The 14,395-nt window shown below is 43.0% G+C and overlaps 1 protein-coding gene across 1 annotated transcript in view; it reads right to left on the bottom strand.

The window, feature by feature from the left end:
• The window catches only part of MAN1A2 (mannosidase alpha class 1A member 2), a 143,975-nt gene extending 131,052 nt beyond the window's left edge, over positions 1–12,923 (bottom strand). The window contains exon 1 of the mRNA XM_040999013.1: positions 12,557–12,923. Coding sequence (XP_040854947.1) covers positions 12,557–12,858 — 302 coding nt within the window. The 5' untranslated portion in view covers positions 12,859–12,923. The remainder of the gene's footprint in view (positions 1–12,556) is intronic.
• Positions 12,924–14,395: the final 1,472 nt, after the last annotated feature.

The raw sequence follows: 14,395 nt of genomic DNA, 5'->3' as shown, positions 1-14,395 counted from the left end.
GGACTGGCTCATGGACCCCCTGGTATGCGTGAAATCTGACATTTGGGAGAGGTTCTGATGGAGGAGCCTGGGCAACTCCTCTGGCAGGACATAGACCCTGCAGATAAGCACAAGAAGCATGAAAGGAAACAGCTCAGAACAGGCCATGGAAAGTTTCCCACTGGCATATATTTGGCATGGTTCAGGGGCAGACGAGGCTGAATCAGTTCACATCATCCACTGGCAAATCCGAGCACCAGAACATAGTGTGGGTTGAACCAGGTTTGGTCGCGACAAAAAACTAGTGCACATTATGGAGTGCCAAGGTGAGGTTATCTGTAACAGATGTGACCGCAGCACCCAAGCAGCACATGTGAGAACCAGGAGGAGGGGGCAGAGACGGCAGGGAGAATATGGGGGTGCTCCCCTGCTAGATGGCTACTCCCACTGGAGAACATGAGCTGGGATGGGTGCAGACCAGACTAGGCAGGGCTACAACACCTGTACGCCTCATGTGAGCTAGGCGGGGCTGACTGTTCCTACTGGTGCAAGCATAAATCAGAGTGGGTGAGGGTTGGTTGGGCTTAGTCGCAGTATCAACTGGCAGATGGTGGCACAGGGAGCTAATTCTGCCAGAATTAGCAGAACCACCTGGAGAGTGCATAATCCGGGAGTGGGAGTGGCCTAGGAGGAAAATAGTAGGTTCCTCCCTCTTGGGTTACCACTCCCACTGGAGGAAGGAAAACCAAAACAGGGGCAGCAGTGGATAGACAGAAGGGCACCAACAGCGTGTGTGTGGGCTGGATAGTGGAGCTAGTTAGATGGAATTAGGCTTCAATGTCCATTGACATGCATGAGAGCTGAATGGGATGTGGGACAAACTGGACTAGTCTGCTGCACATACTGGCAAACCAGGGTAGGGGGCGGGCCTGGTGGGGGTTATTGTGGGTCGCCCCGACTAGGCTGCAGCTCCCACTGGTTTATGTGAGGGCCGAGTATGTGCTGGGCAGAACCAGGCTGGACTGCATCACCCACTGGTTCCAGTGGAAGACAGCGCTGGAAACAGAACCAACCCTGCGATTACAACCACCAGCTGATTAGGGCGATGGACTGTGCTGGGCCCTGTACTTGCTAGTACATACAAGAATCTGGTCTGGGCACACCTCAGACAAAGTCTCTTTGGGGATTCCCCCAATCAAAATGCCAGACTCAGAACCGTAACCATGAAAAGACAGAGGTAGAACAAGACAATCAACCACCTCAGTCATATGCTGGCAGTGAAACACTGGACAGATGGAGGCTATATGATGGACTATGTCAATCAGTGGAATCTTCAAAGACCTCATCATGCTTTAAATGGCCAGACTAGCAGCAATTCATAACTGTTGAACTATCAAAACCACTTGAGCAAGTATCTCAGAGCATGTTCCCACATCAGGGACCTGGGGTGGGCGGGAGACTGGTGGGGCTTCTCTCTTAAAATCCCCTTTTACCTCAGACACATGAAGGAAACAATATGGAAATAATAGTCTTACCCACTTTCCTATAGCCCTTGAAACGTTTTACCCCAATTAACTATGTAAAGATTGTCAAAAATATAATAAAAAATGGGGAAAAAAGTAACATTAACATTTGAGTCTAAGATTTGAATTTTTCCATAGTACACACAGTAGGCTAAACGTCTGAATGCAGCAGAAGCACCTGTACCCCATATGGGAACCGGTTCAAGCCCTGGCTTCTCTACTTCCAATCCAGCTCTCTGCTTACAGCCTTGGAATACAGAGGATTGCTCAAGTCCTTCTTGGACCCCTGAACCCACATGGGAAACCTGGAAGAAGTTACCGGCATCACAGTGGCTTAGCTCTGGCCACTGCAGGCATTTCATGGGTGAACCAGCAGATAGAAGACTTGTATCCCTGTCTCTTGTTCCCTCTGTAACTTTGCCTTTAAAATAAATATAAATCTTCTTAAAAATTAATCTTCACTAATATTCTGTAATAATCCCAATGCTTAGCATAATATTCAGTATATCATAAGTACTCAAAAATACTTGCTGAATTATAGAATATGGTGCTCCTGTCTCCCAGCACAAGGCCCAAACAGATTACCAAGTAAGCCAAAATTAAACAGCTAGTAAGCAGTAAGTCCAAGACCCAAACTCAGGAGGTATGTCCATGTCCTCTCTCTCATGCTTCCCCCATGTGACACTGTGATTCCTATCAGATGATTCTGTGTTGAAGGAAAACAGAGCTGAGGCGGCACAAGCAGAGCACCAGCCTACTCCAAAGCATCACAGTTACAGATAACCGGGTACCTGTTAGCAGGCCAGCCTCAGAGTACTAGGACTGTGAGGAACAAGATGAAGAAAACAGTGAGGACAATAAAGAGGATTCAGACGAGTACATGCAGAACTCAGACTGGATGAATGTCAACAGTAACTGATGAAAGTGTGGTCAATGATGAAGACACAGAACATAATGAACAGAATCAGGACCAGTGGATAGTCTAGGCAGATAAAGCAAGGTGGCCAGAAGATCCCAGGCCAGCCCACACTACCTAGTTCCGCTACCATCTTGAACTCTGGCTTGAAGAACTAGGCCACCAAGTCTAAAAACCCACCATTGAGCCCCTCTGCAGCCCCCAGAAACTGAACACCTTAGCCCCTCTGGCCTCAACAACATTCACCCCGCCTCCCACCTCTCTGGCCAGTACCTCAGCTCTCAGCTAGGAAGTCAGATATCTACCTAATGATCTTTTAATAAAGACATCGAGCTAAAAACAAAATAATAATAACAAATAAGTTGATGAAATCAGGAATATTTTTAGTTATATTACTTTCATTAGGGAGAGGTCAAGGGGACTACACAAATAATAGAAGCTGCTTTGTAAATATCTAAAAGTTAAAAAGAAAAATACATGCGTTGCTTTGTATTTTGTAGACTATCTCGTCTTCTCATCTTTCAGAAATCAAGTGTATGATATGTCCCAAAAGTTCTTTTTAAAATGTTGAAAATAGACTTCTCAGTGATACCTTCTAATACTATGGTTAGGAAATTATAGTCTTAAATCAATGAAAATTTGTCTCTTGGAGTAGAAAGAACCTTCACAGATCTGAGGCCGCAATTACTTACGAACCCTGTTTTCCATAGAATCTACCCCATCATCTTAGATAACAAATATAGAAGTATGACTATTAACTGGGCTCAAAAATACTACCTGGAGATATCCTGTAAATATATGCCTTCAGACTAGCATATATGATCTCAACAAATTATAATGTAACAAATTATAAATGTACAAAACTTTATTTCTGAATCACACAAAATACTGACATTGAAAAGAATGCCCTGAGAAGGAGATGTTTCTTTATGATAAGTCCTAAAACCTAATCTGAAAATAAATCTTCAGCACAGACTTCAATACATACATGTTCTACCAGAAAAAGGTTCCTACAAAAAATATAATGGCAATAAAATAAACTTTTCTGGCATAACTAGCACAATTAGCAAAAACTAAAGCAGCAAAATTCTTTTCTTAGCCAAGCAATCTGTGATTAGCTCAAACAAAAGCTATGGTATTTTTCTTAAATTTTCAAATAATAATGAACATCTGTCTGGTTAAAAATAGATTCATTTATCATTCACTGTTTATTTCTAATAGATACTTCGCTTTTGTGTGGTCAATTTCAAGCTTTAGGCATGTTATATATTTTATAGTATCCATATCTATAAAAATGAGATTAGTACTGCCTAATTTACAGATCTGATATGAAGATTAAGGAACATTAAATATATAAAAATACCCATCACTTATTCTCCATTACTTTCTTCCTTTTTTCCTGAAGGAGGAGGAATTCAATTCGGAGGTGTACAAATAATGTCACAGATATTTTGGGGGAGTGTGTGTGTATTTTAAGTATAACCCTATGAATTACTGCCATTCATTAAATTTTTTATAAAATTCCTTTATTAAAAGTTGTACCTTTCTCACTTTAAGATCTCACTTTGCATTATGTTTAGAGCTTACCTTGTGGAATCTGTCATTTTGCCATGGACAACATTTATTCAACAGACATGAGTATATTTTTATTAAGTCAAGCATTGGAGACACAAAGATTTAAAAAAAAAAAAAGCAGACATTTGTAGAACAAGGATCCCATGTTCTACCAGGGCAGACAAACAAACGACTGTATGTGACCATGAAGAAGCAGTGCGTGAGAAAGACTAAAACAGGAGAAACTACCTAATGGCAGGAAGCAAAGAAAGTAATAGTCTGTATATGGATCTGCTTTATCTCAGCTGTTCATAAGTAAAATATATCCAGAACTCTGACTGTCGAAAACCCCTATTAGACAATACCATTAAATGAAAATAATAGTCATGATAGAAGATAAAATTTTAAACTCCTTGTTATGGAGGCTATATAATCTATATAATTCTGTATTAATATTTTGGAAGAAATATTCTGAGATGCAAGTTTGATATTTTAATAAGAAAGCCCAAAATATATAAATAAGTAAAAGAAAATAAACATTTCATAGCCTCATAAATCTTATAAAACCTACAGGAGAGACTGGTGCAATGGCTCATTAGGCTACTCCTCTGTCGGCAAGCACCAGCACCCCATATGAGTTCCAGTTAATGTCCTAGCAGCTCCAGTTCCCATTCAGCTTCCTGTTTATGGCCTGGAAGAGCAGTAGAGGATGTCCCAAATTCTTGGGACCCTGTATGCAAAAGAAAGACTCAAAAGAAACTCCTAGCTCCTGGCTTCAGACCACCCCAGCTCTGGCCATCGCAGCCATTTGGGGAGTGAGCCAGAGGATGGAAGGTATTTTACTCTCTGTGTGTCGCTCCTCCACTCTGTAAATCTTTCAAATAAAAATAAAAATTAAGTCTTTCTAAAAATAATATTAAAACCTATAGGAAATTGTGTAAGGGCTATTATAAACTTTTAGAGCAAATAAACAAAATAATACTTGAACAGATTTTATATCCCTGAGGCATTTAACTACATCCAATAGATATTATTCACCCATTATGGGCACTGTATATTATGTCATTTCCTGAAACCTCCAACATTCACTAACCAACGTGAAAAGCAAGACTTATACACCCTGGCATTCTGCCTTTCAACCATGCCACACCAATTCTGAAAAGAATGGGAAATATATCGCTATGTTGAGAGATACTATTATGCTAAACTGACAAAAGCAAAATCACTCTTAGTTTGTTCCAGATCAAAGTTTAGCAAGTCATCTGGGGAGCAGTGTCCAAATGTACTTCCTTTCAAAATCACTACAATACTTGCCAAAGGCACAGAAAATGATAAAATAGTTGACAATCAGAAAAAAATAAGAAACTAATGTCAAGATCCAGAACAATGTTTCACTGATAACTATACCCAGATTGTACAGGACAAAGAATACTTCACTGATAACTACAGACTGTACAGATCCAACTTTATTTCACAAAACAAACAAAAAATGCCCATCCTACTGCCCTAGCCCAATTGTACCTCATCTCAGTGACACAAAGCTTTATCCCAACGACAAAATGAAACTTCTGTGCAGTCACAGCATTATTCAAATTCCCTTTCCACACAGCCTTGTCCTGTTATCTTGTTATCTAACCAGCAATACAGTCTCTCAGAGAGTAACTCTCAAAGAATCTACGCAAGAGAAGTATTGGTATTTCAAATTAGTTTGCACAACAGTAAAATTTATTTTTAATCCTATTTTCACAAAGTTTTCAAAATGCTTTCATATACATAAAATGAATTACTGCACCTGGGTAGTGAAGGGCAACATAAAAACACTCTGTAACACAACCAATTGAATCCGGAAACAGCATAAAAACCTGCTCCAACACAGCTGACACTACTGGAAATGCTACTATCCATAGAACAGAGGACATGATTGAGGGCTGTTCAGACCAACTGCTGCTCCAATTGCACTGGAGATGGTACTCCTCAATAGGTACACACACAAAATACAAACAAAGGCAGCTACACCAATCTGTTGATGACCAATGTCAAGAGTAAACATATTTGACATAATTCATATTTAAATAAAAGGAAGAGACCCTGGGGGAAATATATGAGAAGAAAAACAGACCATCTTGTAGACTTACTAAAGGATAACACAAGGTGACCATCCCCAAACAGAAGCAAAAAGTCCTAAATAAAAAACACAGGATTGGGCCGGATGCAATGGCTCAATGGCTCAATGGCTAAATCCTCACCTTGCAAGCACTGGGATCCTATACAGGTGCCAATTCATAACCTGGCTGCTCCTCTTCCCAACCAGCTCCCTGTTTATAGCCTGGGAAGGCACCGGAGGATGGCCCAAAGCCTTAGGACCCTACACCCATGTGGGAGACCCAAGAAACTCCTGGCTCCTGGCTTTGGATTGGCTCAGCTCTGGGCAGTGAACCAGCCATTGAAAGATCTCTGTCTATCCTTCTCTCCATAAATGTGATCTGCCTTTCCAATAAAAATAAACAAAACTTTAACATAAAAAAAACACAGGATTAAGGAAAAATAGGAATAAAAGAGATGTGAAGATATAGCAATAAAATCAAATTATGATGGTGAGATTATTTTAATAAGAAGGTATACCAAATCAAGCCAAACACACGAATCATTATGAAGAACTTGAGAAACTCTCACTAAAGGTCTGTATTAGCCACATTTCAAGTGCACTAATTTTGTATGTAGGAGCTACCATATTGACCAGCACAGGCTCAAAGCGATTGTGTCTGGTACGTAGAACTTTAGGTCCTTCTGACTCTAAAGTCTACTCTTTCTATTAAGGAAACCCAAGCATTCAGCTCAAACTAACAAAATTCTGACTGGGATATGTAACTTATCAGCTACTCAAATAAATAAACATTTAAAATAAATACAAAGTTCATTATAGAAAATGAAATTCAATTTACAAAATTAAAGAAAGTAGCATGTAAATTTTATAACTATCTAAATTTATTATATATATGAATAACAAACATACATTCTCTACATTAGTTCGTATTATAACAACATTCAGTGTATAAACAATGCCTGTTTTACAAACTTTAAAGCCACAGATGAAGGGCCCACACTGTAGTGCAGCAGGTAAAGCCACCTACATGGATGGCAGCCCATAATTGCGTCACTTCAGGACCCAGCTGCTTACTCTGAATCCAGCACCCTGCCAGTGTGCCAGGAAAGGCAGCAGAGAATGGCCCAGGCACTCGGGCCGCTGCACTCACATGGAAGGCCTGGAGGAGGTTCCTGGCTCTAGACCTGCCCAGCTCTGGCAGTTGAGACTATTTCAGGAGAGAATCAATGGATGGAAGAGCTCTCTGTGTCTCTCCCTATAACTTTGCCTTTCAAGTGAATAAATCACTTTGAAAAGAATCACACATGCTAAAGATGATTGTAACAAACACGAAACTATGCTTTTTATACTGCAATCATTCAAATGTGTGTTATTTGGAAACTGGATTATTCATAAACTACTTAATAGAAAGAAACATACTGGTTTCCTTTTAAAAACAGATTAGATTTATGTAATTTCAATTATACACATTAAACATTAATACAGTTGTATGTTTCTTAATAATCCATGACCATTGACTCGTTCCTCCTCCTACTTTAGGCCCTGACTCAACATAACAAAGCAATCACTACTTCTATGAAACTTAATGGTTTAACAACTCTTTTTCTGAAGATTTATTTACCTAATCAAAAAGCAAAGCAACACGGAGTGAATGAGTGGAGTAGGGAGGCAGAAGGGAAGAAGAGGTTATAGAGTGAGACAGAAAAACAGAGTAGCTTTTGTCTACTTGTTCAACCCCCAAATAGATGCAACTGCCACAGCTGGACCAGGCAGAAGCCAGGACCACCTCCCCCTGACACACACCAGTCTGGTCTCCTAGACGGGAAGCAGGATCCCAAGCATTTGAAGTGTTACTCATTTCCTTACCAGGTACATTATCAAGAAGCTGATGCCACTCTCAAAATCAGAGGCTTAACCTGCCACCCCACAACACCAACCCCCTCTTTAACTTCTGATCTTGAATTGGCTCCTTTTCTCCAATAATTCATATCCTATTCCACTCTCAGTGGTCTAGTGAAAGACTGCCATGACTGGTGACCCTCCTGCTCTCCTGCATCCAGTAAAGAATCACTGCAACAGAAATGATAATTCACAATCTTAAAAATACAAGACAATGATGTTATTCACTTGCTTTTATTAAACTCCTTCAACAACTTTCCATACTACTTGGAATGAAGGCCAACATATTAACCTACAAACTCTCCAGCACCCTATATATGGACTGTAAATTTACAAACAAATTAAATACTCATTCATGGTTATTTATTTATATGGCACTTTAACTGGATGTCACAAAATGGAAAGTTCATGCCCCTCTTAAAAAAAAAAATAGCTGCTACCAGCTTCCACCTACTAATTAAGAATCTGAAAAGAGATGTAATTTTGCTATATCCTCTAATTTTTCAGAGAAATCAGAAATCCAGACTTTTATGTGAAATCACTTGATATATGAATGCTGGCAGCTAATCCAGACTTGTAACATTGGTACGTGGGCCAAATCTGACCTCTCATGTGGTTTCATTCCCTAGACCTACACAGCTTTTCTCTACATTACCCGTAATAAGCAATTCTCAGAGCCTCAATGATACCAAGCTGTTTTACATTAGAACACTCAAACATGTTGTGTCCTTCCTTTGACCACTGTTTCCCATCTCCACATCACTTGCCCATTTCTTATTTGCTCCAAGTCTGAGTCATCACTTCCTCAAGGAAACCTTCCCTGCTTCCACTGCTCCTCCCTGCTAACAGTGCACAGGTAAGCTCACCCCATTATGTGCTATGATAGCTCCCTAACACCCATTACATCAAAAACAGAATTATTTATTTAATACTCATTACTGTCCCCAGATGGAGAACTCCAAAAAGCAGGACCTAAACCGTTGGCACGAAATACACATCTATCGGTAACTAGTTTAGTTATGAAATGTTCCCTTTTAGATAGTAAGATTCTGGGATATGCACCTTTTCAGAAACATAGGGTGTATTTAAAACAAAGTAAATGCAAAATTGAAATATTCAGTTGTAATTACTACTAACAACAGATAATATCTACTGATAACCTATTAAATGCTAGGAACTACGTTGATGTTTTGCATATCATTGTCACTTTCAATATAACAACCTGCAAAGAGGATATCACCACCACACAAAGGAAGTAACTCTGGCATAGAGTTTAAAAATTTGCTCAAGATTACACATCTAAATCAATAGTATACTGAGGCATGAATCCATACAGCTTGATTCCACACCTGGGAAACACCAAAGTACTATACTAAACTAATCCATTAAAAAGAAAAAAACACCTTTCTCATACAGATTTCACCTCCTTAGGATATATTCTCAGAAGTGGGACAGCTGGGTCACACAGCAAATCAGTTTTCAATTCTCTTAGCACTCTCCACATTGATTTACATAGTGGTTGTAGTAGCCTACAGTCCCACTAACAGTGAAGTAGGGTACCTTTCTCCTCACATCTATGCCAGCAAAACCTTCATGCAGAATACAAGACACACACACACATATATATATACATACATATATTTATCTAGAGGATCTGTATAATGGAGGCAAGTATACCATAAAATAGAGATATATAAACAATGTATCTCTAATTCTGTAAAAGAAGGATTTCCAATGAAACTTCTAAATATATCCTTACACTAGAATGATTGACTTTATACCATTTTCTATAGCTACAATGTCAGGATACACTTAAATAAATGACAGACTTGTGATCGTTGCTGAGGTACTCAACTATCATTACAATATAGGGGAAATCAGTGGGAGGTGGGGAGTGGAAGAAGGATGGAAGGGGACATCCCTGAGCCTAAGGAATCGTATGATGAAAGATGAGAGAAGAGAAGAGAAGAGAAGAGAAGAGAAGAGAAGAGAAGAGAAGAGAAGAGAAGAGAAGAGAAGAGAAGAGAAGAGAAGAGAAGAGAAGAGAAAGAGAAGAGAAAAAAAAAGAAAAGAGAAAAGAAGGAAGGAAGGAAGGAAGCAAAGGAAGAAAGAGGAAGGAAGGAAGGCAGGCAGGCAGGGAGGAAGAAAGAATCACCAAGGGGCCTGTACAGCAGAATAGCAAGCTAATCCTCCACCTCCATGGGTGCTGTCATCCCATGTGGACGCTAGTTCCAATCCAAACTGCTCCATTTCAAAGCCAGCCCTCTGCTCGGGGCATAGCAAAGCAGCAGCCCTTAAGTCCTCAAGCCTCTGCACCCACACGTGAGGACTGGAAGAAGCTCCTGGCCTAGCTCTGGGGAAGGAACCAGCAGATGGAAGATCTCTATCTCTTCTCTCTGTAACTTTGCCTTTCAAATAAAAATTAAAATAAGCTTTAACAATAAACAGATAAATAAATAAGAAACACCAAGTTCATTAATGATCTCTAAGAACTCTGATTACTTATCAGCTAAAGTTTCCTGAACTGTGCCCTTCCATACACATGCCAAATTAAAATAAAACTGTCAATTTGTATTTTTTAAGTTTAAAGAATTTTTGACTTATACCTCAAACAGGTATGCTTTTAGTACTAATGCTGTTAAAACGCTGCCTCTGAATTAATTTTAAGTGTTAGCGGATCAATTAATTTGGTATTTTTGCTGCCACATATTAAAGTTAAAATATATTTCCTTGCTCAAAATAAAAGATTTTTTATCATTATAAACTATGACTTCAGATACTTATACAGTAACCAGCAACAATTAACATATAAATTGCCAGAACATAGAAAGACACAAAGATGTAAAACAGGGACCTTTCACTATCTGAACTCTGGTGAGTTCTCACTTTCTAAAATTCAAGAACCAAATAGATTATAATAAATTCTCACCTCTTAGCACTTCCTATCCAGACTTTCAATATCCAAAACTCAGCATGTGACCCATTCAGATTCACCACCCCTTGCCATCAGCTCAATAACCAATCTCTCACTTCACACTCAGGGTCCCAAAGGTTTGGGATGGCAAAAACACTCATTCCTATCCATTCACAAGCTATATAAATGTAACAATTCTTGTTTGAGTGCACTGAGTAAATTTTTAAAAACATAAATAAAATGCATCCACCTGTTTCCTTCAAATTTTACGTTTTCATTGCTACGAATTTTTCTACATGTAAATGTTTTTTAAACAGAATTTGGCCTTTTTTTTTTTTTTACTTTAGACCACACAAAACTCAGAGGAAACTGCTTAGTTTATGGATCTCACTGCGCTAATGTTAATGCACAACTGCTGCCCAAGGGCTCTGAAGTCGGTTTTAACACATTTCTTTTCAAATTTTCATCACAATTTACACAAATGGGAAGTAAGGGTTTTAAAGAAGGATTTTCACAGCACTATAAGTGCTAATGTTCAAATAACATTCCACAGACAGCAGATTTTCCTGGGAGCCACCAAAGGTAACTGGAACAACTGAAGAAATAAACCCAAAATAAAATGTGAGCTGAAAATGGCAAATAAAATTCAAATTAACTGAGTCAAAGACAAGAGTACCAACAATATTAGAAGTAACTAATCCCTAAGGTTCGGCCCAAGAGTCAAAGAACTATCAGGTAATGAACCAGGCCGAGAGAAAACTGGTTCCCATTCCCATGCCTTTAAAGCTTTTTCATAACTCTCCCGCTTGATACTAACTTAAAACTAACAGCAGTTGAAAACTGAACTCAAGCACATAATTTTTCATAAATCCCAGAACTGTTCTGAAAATAGGGAAAGATGCTTCTTCTGAGAAAAGTAGATTACTTTCCCAAGATATTCAGAGCAAAAATGCATACATGTTGTACAGGAATTGTAGCTAAAAGCTCTGTTTTAATCGCTAATCCTTGCCAAGAGCTCACTTGGATCAAAGTCTAACAGTTGTTACATGTGATCCATATTCACACTAAAAAAAAAAAAGCCTGGTATATAATTAAGTTTTTAAATATATTCTTAAATACATCCAAAGTGAAATGACTTAGGGTCTAATGATATGTTAAACTGGTAATGAACAGGAAACTGAGGCACATCCCATGAAGACAGCATGCATCAAGGACGTCTGACTTGTTAAGAATCACACAGGTACAACCTGCTCTCTGTCATCCTAAAAAACTAAGATTCACCTGAAGCTTAAATAACAAGACAGCCCTTCAGCAGCGCCAAGCCAGGGGAGCTGGCGCGCCTCAGGGTGTTGACTGCACGGTGGTGGCACAGCTGCAGAGTGCCACGCGGTCCTAACCAGACCCAAATGCAGCGTGGGTCACTCTTGAGGTTCTCATCTCTCCATTCTCACTGTCCGCGTCGGACAACGCCAACCATCAATGTCCCTCCAACGTAAGAGGCAGCAACCCAAGCTGAGGTGGGACTCTGCCCACCCAGTTCTCAACTAGAAACCCCACTAAGAGCACTCGAAACAGAACATCTTCACGGCAAAAACACATACAGGAAAAGGCAACAGATCTGAATGTGCCCCAGCACGCAGACACCAGAACTTCTCCAATAAACCAACCTGTGCCTGTGTTGATCCGGTCCATGGATCAGGAAGACTCCAGAGTTCTTAGCCCCTTTGCCGGAATCTACGTGAGGAATTAACACATCTTCTAACCCCAGATCAAAGCGTTTGTGTTTCGAAGAGTCTGGCAGGAAGAAGAATGCCCCAAAACACAGGGTGATGAAGGCACTAAGAATAAGGAGCAGGATGAACTTCTCCGAGAGTCGTAAGGTAGCCCTGTGGTGCGGGAAGGAGGGCGGCCCCAGGCTCAGAGGCGGTATCCGACGTCCAGACAGGGGCAGCAGGGCTGGGGCAGTCATCCTTTAGGCTCTGGGACGGAACACCGCATCAAGTTCTCATCTTAGACAAAGTGCACAACGCATCCGACTGTTTGCACAATTTTGGCCAAAGAAATGGGGGTGGAGGAGGATGGCGGTGAGAAAGATTCGATCTCTCTTCTCTGAAAGGATATTTGTGCTTTCCAAAAGGGACACCTCTTTCAATTACATTCAGAAACCTGCGCGACCGCCTCCAACGATCTCTAGTTTACGTCCTGTGATAGCTTCCTGGCCATTTGGCTGTCCGCACCTGGTCGGGTTAGCTCAAGTCTCCTCTTCATTCCTAAGCGAAGACCAGGCAAGCCACACTGCAGATAAGCTCCAAGGTGGGTCCCTCCATTCCTACACCCCACTGAGATGCTGGAATGGGGTCCCTCACCCCAGCACCCCCCGGCCCCCCCAAGAAAAGGAGCCTGGCGAGATCCGACGTGTTGGAAGAGAAGGATCCTTTGATGTTCCCCTGTTCTTCCAGAATCTCCTAACCTCCGTGGGTAGAAATAATGGGTCTTCTCGGAAGTCTGCGGAGAGGGAGGAAGGTGTCCGCCGAGGCGCGGGGACCCAGCAGCCGAGCGGCGTGGAGTGGCAGGAAGGCGCTCCCGGCCGGCCGCGCTTGCCCACGCCGCCTTGACCAGGCAGCTCCCGACGCCGGGCGGGCTCCTCCGCTGCACCCCGTCGACGACCGGCGCGAAGGGGCGATCGCGTCCGAAATACCTGAGTCCCCCGGCACACCAACGGCCGCCGCTGTTGCTACCGCACGGGTCTGTCAGGGAGCGGAACTTCCTCCTCGGGCGGCCACTGAGAAGCCCCGGCGTGTGCAGGGGGGAGGGGAGGCGAGGCGGCTCCTCCTCCCGGCCGCGGCCGGCTCAGTGAACCCCGGCTTCGGCTGTCGGAGCGAGGCCGCCGCTCACCCTGCCGCGCCCGGCTGCGGTGGCCGAACCCCGGCGCCTCGGCGGCGTGGGGACGAGCCGAGCCACGGCCCTCGGTTCCAGAGGCAGGGGCAGGCGCCTGTGGTGCATTCCTCGTTCGGCTCTGGGAAGGCCGGCGGCCGCCGGCGGCAGCCGCACCTCCGGCGGCCAGAGGTCGGCTCCTTCCTGCCTGCGGCCGCGGGGAGCCCTCCGCCGCGCCGCCCCGGCTCTCTCCCTCGCTCGGGCGGGCCGCTCCGGTTAAGACGGCAGCACTCGTAAGCGGCGCGGCGCGGCGCGACGCGGGGCCGCGGCCGGGTGCTCTTCGTTCTCACACGGCACACAATCAGCTGCAGGGCCGAACCCGTTGGGCGCACGCCTGACAGGAATCGGGCTGGGGGGGCGGGGGGCGAGGACTCGGACGGGCCCCGGGGCCGGCCTGCCGGCCGCGACTCGCGAGTGGGCGTCCCCGGGCGGCCGGGTGTGCGGTGCGCGCGCACGCCGCCCCTCCCCCGCCCGCGCCCCGGCCTCGCGCCGTGGACGAGTCGGGCCGTCCGCCCGCGTGGCCCCCGGATCCCCCCGCCGGGCGCGGCCGCCGCAGTGTGGGCCGAGCCGGG

Source organism: Ochotona curzoniae, unplaced genomic scaffold, assembly GCF_017591425.1.
Source record: "Ochotona curzoniae isolate NIBS_2020 unplaced genomic scaffold, NIBS_Ocur_1.0 scaffold_1037, whole genome shotgun sequence".
NCBI classification, from domain to species: Eukaryota; Metazoa; Chordata; class Mammalia; order Lagomorpha; family Ochotonidae; genus Ochotona; species Ochotona curzoniae.
The sequence above is the reverse complement of the archived record's forward strand: the minus strand, read 5'-3'. Positions and strand labels throughout refer to the sequence as shown.